This window comes from Colobus angolensis, unplaced genomic scaffold (assembly GCF_000951035.1).
Source record: "Colobus angolensis palliatus isolate OR3802 unplaced genomic scaffold, Cang.pa_1.0 Scaffold11, whole genome shotgun sequence".
NCBI classification, from domain to species: domain Eukaryota; kingdom Metazoa; phylum Chordata; class Mammalia; order Primates; family Cercopithecidae; genus Colobus; species Colobus angolensis.
In genome coordinates, this window is record NW_012112030.1 from 17,547,607 (window position 1) to 17,554,488 (window position 6,882).

General features: G+C 38.1%; 1 protein-coding gene across 5 annotated transcripts in view; it reads right to left on the reverse strand.

Moving 5' to 3' along the window:
• LDHB (lactate dehydrogenase B) overlaps positions 1 to 6,882 on the reverse strand; it is a 33,594-nt gene that overhangs the window by 4,979 nt on the left and 21,733 nt on the right. For 2 of the 5 annotated variants that reach the window (XM_011955097.1, XM_011955105.1), the window contains 2 exons: positions 6,663 to 6,786; positions 4,652 to 5,020 (listed from right to left, as the gene is read on the reverse strand). The exons of 1 other annotated variant lie outside the window; for it this stretch is intronic. In XM_011955097.1, coding sequence (XP_011810487.1) covers positions 4,853 to 5,020; positions 6,663 to 6,786 — 292 coding nt within the window. In that variant the 3' untranslated portion in view covers positions 4,652 to 4,852. Of the gene's footprint in view, positions 1 to 4,651; positions 5,021 to 6,661; positions 6,787 to 6,882 lie in introns of those variants that run through there. 2 more of the 5 variants (XM_011955116.1, XM_011955114.1) reach the window with 2 other exon arrangements.

Below are 6,882 nucleotides of genomic sequence, written 5' to 3' on the forward strand. Positions count from 1 at the left end.
GGAGCTTGCAGTGAGCTGAGATCCGGCCACTGCACTCCAGCCTGGGCGACAGAGCGAGACTCCGTCTCAAAAAAAAAACAAAACAAAAATGTACCATATTTTCTTTTAGAATTTATACAGTTTTTTTTTCTGCATGTAAATCCTTGATCTATTTAGATTCGTCCTGGTTTAGGGTATGAGGTGTGTATATTACATTTTTTTCTAGTCACGCATTTGGGTTATTTATAATCATTTCCACTTAAATCCTGTCTTCTAAATTGTCTCCATGAAATGTCTCTCAGTTCGCAAAGACTGACCTTTCAGAAACCCTAGGCACTTGGAATTTTACTACTATACCGTTTTTATAATAATAATATGTGTGTGTAGGGCTTGACAATTTATAAAGACATTTTCTACATACTATTTCATTTATATCCTTACTTATTACATTTTAAAGTAAAGAATCTGGCACTCTGATCACATGGATTTGGAGAAAAAGAGCTATGACATTAGAAATGTAACTTTTAAGCACAAGTATAGAGCTCTGTCTCCTATACTAAACATACAAACGCCATGTTGGTACACATGTGTAGTAGGCCATTCTTGCATTGCTATAAAGAAATACCTGAGACTGGGTAATGTACAAAAGAAAAGAGGTTTAATTGGCTCACAGTTCTGCAGGCTTTACAGGAAGCATGGTGTTGGCATCTGCTCAGCTTCTGGGGAGGCCTCAGGAAGCTTATAATCATGGTGGAAGGCAATGTGGAAGGAGACATGTCACATGGCCAGAGAAGGAGCAAGACAGAGAGTGGCAGGGGGAGGTGTCACACACTTTTAAATGGCCAAATCTTATGTGAACTCAGAGCAAAAGCTCACTTATCACCAAGGGGATGGCCCAAGCTATTCATAAGGGATCTGACCCTGTGATGTGATCACCTCCCGGCAGACCCCACCTCTAACATTAGAGATTATATTTCAGCATTAGATTTGGGTGGAGATGAATATCCAAATTATAGTGACATGAATATGTTTTGTTGCTGTGAAGACCTGGACTATGTTCGCTATCTTCCCACCATAACAACTAGAAGAGTTACTTATACCAAACAGATACTCAATAAGCATTTGTTTGTTGGCTAATTTAATATGTTATGGCTTCCTCTAGTAATTATCTGCTTAATTTTACTCATACAGAACTCTTTGTCCCAAAATGGGATAAGAATTCCTGCTTTCTATTCATCTCTCAGTTTTCTAATGCAATGACTAGTATTTCCATGTGGGAGCTCCAATAATAACAAGAATCAGTTTGAGCTAGATAGTAGAATGGAAAAGATAGAGATTTTCCCTTGAAAGACCTGCATTACACTTAAAAACACTTCACTGTGTCAGAACCCAGATATAACTGGAAGCATTTATTATACTGCTGTTGGAAGACACTGATGCCAGGCAGTGAAACAGGTCATGGAAAAGACTACTGATTTGGTGTCAGGGTTTGAGAATTCCAGTTCCAGTTAGCCTTGAGAGATGACATCTATCATCTATCTATCTATCTATCTATCTATCTATCTATCTATCTATCTATCATCTATCTATCTATCTATCTATCTATCTATCTATCTATCTATCTATCTATCTTTAAAAATCACCCAGTTCTATTTCCCCTCCAATGTCTGGAAATGCCTTTAATTTCTTCTGGGATTCATCCCTTCCACTACTTTCAATTCATGGGCTTCGACTCCAGAAAAAACAAGTCATCTATCAATGACAGCAGTGCATTGCTCAGGCCATTGAGATAGGTTCAATGATGTACATCTTATTCAGTCAGAGCCAGTAAGATGCAGTGAGATGTTTTCTGGAGTTTCTAGGAAAGAAGAGGACAATTTTCTATTAGATCTGAACAAGAGAAGATACAATTTGGGAGTTGCTATAGACAATTTGCTACTGTATAGAACCTAGAATTAAATAAATGTACAGAGGAAAAAAGTTAAAGAGTTGGAAGAAAACTGCATACTTCTGACTACATCGATTTTTTACCCTTGAATACGGTGTTGGTTAATGCCAGTTCCATTCCTAAGCTTTTCAGCTAGTTGCACCAATAAATTCCACCTTTCTTTGTTTTAGCCACTTTGCTGGAATACTCAGCAATAGGTCCACAAAAGTACTTGGGTATCGGTTTCTCTTCTGTAAAATAACTTGGACAAAAGTCACTTCCAGTTGTAAAATCATATGAGATCAAAGTACCTTTATGGATGAACTATCAATGTCTGTCACCTTCAGTACATCGTTTTTGCATTTTGGATATTGACCCAGGGAATATCTGGATCCATGTATTGACTAGTCAGGTGTTACTAGGCCTCTGCTCTATTCCTAAGGAATGTTATTAATTCCATTTTTCATGTTTCCCCAGATGATAAGAAAATAACAAAAGTGCTCCAACTGAATGTGTGAGGATTCAAGTCTTTTTCTTGTTTTTATAGCATCTTATTTTGTTATTTATCATTCAAGTATATGTCCTCAGTTAGATAAAAAGTTATCTAACAGGTACTGTGCCATATAGTTGGAGACTATATCATTTAGAATTAATTGGTTAGCTGAGACAGATACCTAAAATGACAGTGATAGGAGTTTATTTTCTCCTAATATAAAAAGCAATTAGGAGGCAGGCAGTCAATAGCTGGTACAGGCAACTGCATGCAAACTGACAGGCCAGCCTTCTTCCAGCTCTTGGCTCTGCCATCCCAAGGGTTCTGCATTTCTGTCCATGGTCCAGGATAACTGATACATTCGAGATTGTGGTCTTCCCATTATCTTGGCATTCAAATGTCTTTTCTTTTGTATGATGGTAGAAAATGGGTAGTTTTTTCTCCATGTGCTTATTTGGCAAAATGAAAAGTTGGCAAACTTGTTCATGCTTCTTAACCTACACACATGTCTATTCCCCCTTTTAAACAAAGTTTAAACAATTCTAAACTGATCCATGAAATTCAAGGTTGGAAACTATTGGCTTATTGTAAATTCAACATTCACATAGAAACTGCAACACTGAACTAGAAGCATATGTTAAATTAACCCTCCTCCTTACATCTAGATATGATCACCATACCAACAGATTAACGGGAAATATATGAGAAAGGAATTTAATAACTGTGGCCATCTCCCTTTCTGTAATATAGAAGTAACAGTAGCCGCATAATATGCTGGAGCATTAAAGAATTTCAATATTATTCTAAAAAGATATAAAAATTTGACAGTAAGTTTTTCTGCATTATAGTACACTGTGCTTAAGAGAAAGGATTTTTTTCCCCCCCAAGATGGAGTCTCGCTCTATTGCCAGACTGGAGTGCAATGGCACGATCTCGGCTCACTGCAACCTCCGCCTCCTGGGTTCCAGAGATTCTCCCGCCTTAGCCTCCCGAGTAGCTGGGACTATAGGTGCGTGCCACCACACCCGGCTAATTTTTGTAATTCTAGTAAAGATGAGGTTTCACCACGTTGGCCAGGATGGTCTCGATCTCTTGACCTCATGATCCACCCACCTCTGCTTCCCAAATTGCTGGGATTACAGGTGTAAGCCACTGCGCCCGGCCAAGAGAAAGGATTTTAAAGCTAATTGCATAGGTTGAATCCTGGTACTGTTATTATTATTATCTGAGTGTCTCAGTTTCCTCATCTGTAAAATAAGGATACACACTTTAGATCAGTGGTTCTCAATCAGGGGTGATTCTCTTCACCCCCTCCCAGGGGACATTTGGCAAGGTCTGCAGACATGTTTGGTTACACCTTGTGGGCAGGGGTGTGTGACTGGCATCAGCTGGGTAGATCAGGGATGCTGCTGAACAGCCTACAATGTGCAGTTCAGCCCCCACTATACAGAAACATTCAGCCCAAAAGGTCAATAGTGTTGAGGTTAAGAAGCACTACCTTATAGGACAATTGGGATTGATTCAGATAAGTTAACATCTATGAAGCACTTGGAACAGTACGCGCTACTTAAATGCTGGCTACCATGATGACCAAGCTATGTGCCAAGAGTTTTACATAATTTTGTCATTTAAACAACCCATATTGAAGAGGTATTGTTATCATCACTGTCTTATAGGTGATGAAAATGAGAATTAGGAGTGATTAAGTAGTTAACTTGACTAAGATCACAGTTAATCAATGATAAGGCCAGCACTCAAGTCCAGGTTTACATGACACCAAAACCCATGTTTTAAACACTACTTAAATTGACCCCTACATAACACGTAAATTTGTAACACTGTTAAAGGAAGTCTACCTAAGTTTCCCTGTAAATTCACGTTATGCTATCTCCAAGTAGCCTGAATCTGAATAATCCAAACTTTCATTTTCCTTCATTGTGAAATAGAACTAATTCTAACAAAACTTCCATTTTAGGCATTCTTCCTTTTAAAATGGGCTTCCTTATAAATGTCATATACATTGACATCCATTACAACTTCTTCAGTTATAACCTTAAAATGATAATCATATTCTCAGGATAACAACAACAAACCATGACACATGTTGCAACAAAGAATTTTTGTGTCATTCAGAGGGAGGAGTGTAGATGATGTTGCAATTTAGGGACATTTACGATGTGTGGTAAGAATGACTTGACAGATTGACTGAAATCTTTCAGAAACCATTAAGGAAGGAATCCCAGAAATAGAAGCACACTACAATAGTTAATTTTATTTGTTCAAGAGCTCATATTGCAAGCATTAAACCAAGCACAGGCTTTGACTCTGTGAGCCCAAATTCACATATTGAAGAAGATCAAAGCAAACTGCGATCCATGTACACAGATGAAAACTAAAGGCTCAGAGTTAATAACATTGTAGTTTTTAAATTTTTATAGCCTAGAGCCCAGTAGTCACAGGTCTTTTAGGTCCTTCTGGATGTCCCACAGGGTATCTGCGCTTTTCTTGAGCTGAGCAACTTCATCATCCTTTAGCTTCTGGTTGATAACGCTGGTTAATCCTCGGGCATTGAGGATACACGGAAGGCTCAGGAAGACTTCATTCTCGATGCCATACATCCCCTGCCAGAACAACAAAGCATTGAGATTAAGACATGAAACTATAATCAAAGACAGGAGGCTGAGGCGGGAGGATTGTTTGAGCCCAGGAGTTTGAAGCTTCAGTGAGCTCTGACAGTAGTACTACTCTCTAGCCTGGGTGACAGAGCAAGAACTCAACTCTAAAGAGGGGGAAAAAAGGCCGGGCGTGGTGGCTCAAGCCTGTAATCCCAGCACTTTGGGAGGCCGAGACAGGCGGATCACAAGGTCAGGAGTTCGAGACCATCCTGGCTAACACGGTGAAACCCCGTCTCTACTAAAAAATACAAAAAGCTAGCCGGGCGAGGTGGCTGGTGCCTGTAGTCCCAGCTACTCGGGAGGCTGAGGCAGGAGAATGGCGTAAACCCGGGAGGCGGAGCTTGCAGTGAGCTGAGATCTGGCCACTGCACTCCAGCCCGGGCGACAGAGCAAGACTCCGTCTCAAAAAAAAAAAAAAAAAAAAAAAAGAGGGGAAAAAAAAAATCAAAGGTCTGACGTTTCAACAGAAAGAATTGTAGGAAACTTGATAGGCGTGAACTCATTTCCTCATCTAATTTTCATCACTTACAGGTCTACATTTCCCCAATACTTATGTTTTGAATTAGGTTTTATACATAGAATGTGCAAACATACACTATGAGAAAATTAGATATTTGTAAGTAACAAGTACTTAATTTTATTATATATGTATTTTATTGAACACTGCTCTTCTACTTAAAAACACTTTAATAAATTTTGATATATGAATCTTCAAATTAAATTGCTTTTAATTGTGGTTCTTAATGGATTACTTTCTATGACATTTTAAGTTGCTTAAGGACTTTTAGTTAGGAAGAAATTTCAGGTGGTAGCCAACCTATGAGGTCCTGGGTAACAGTTAAAGACCATTAAAAGGCAAGATGCTTGGAACGCCCAAGAACTGCAAAAACAAAATTTCCAAAACACTTTACCAGTTCGTGTGGGCAATTTATTCACAGAGTCAATTTAACTATATACCTAATTACATTAAACATGCCTTAACGTAAGTTTTTAAACTTCTAATTTCCAAAATTTTGTACATACACAAAACTAGACAGAATAAACAAATTCCTATATTTGTACCCGAAGACTCAGTAATTACCTAATTATTGACACACTTGATTTACCCTGACTTGTGGAAAATGACTCAGTTGTCTTACAAAATATTTTAACATACTTTCAGGTTCGTTTAAAAAATAATTAACTTCTACCTGTTTTGTGCATTTGCTCCACAGCTTTTGAATTAAACTGTATTAGCTAAGATACTAAGTGTTATATGAAAGGCAATCTAGAGTTTAGTACACCAACTTTAAATGAAACTCTATTACGCTTATTCAAATGATCAATACTTTAAGAATGTGCTAAGATCCAGAGTTAATATTAATTATATAAAGAATGACAACAATCTATTGAATGTCTTAGATTCTGTAAGTTTTCCGCCCTTGTTGTCCAAGACTTCTGTTGGAAAATGAGAATAGTTTACATAAATCCTTGAGAGACAGAAATAACCGAGAACTATGATTTTATCCAGTCTGGGTGTCTTTAAATGAATCTTTTTGTAGAATACAAGGCTAGAAATCATATTATATTTTGTAGTAGTTTGTCTTACCTTTACCATTGTTGACACGGGATGAATCCTGGATAGATTTTTCAACATGGATTCAATAAGATCAGCCACACTTAATCCAATAGCCCAGTTGGTATATCCTTTTAGCTTGATGACTTCATAGGCACTTAAAAAAATTATAACAGACATCACTGAAATAAGACTCAATCATTGCCGGGCGCGGTGGCTCAAGCCTGTAATCCCAGCACTTTGGGAGGCCGAG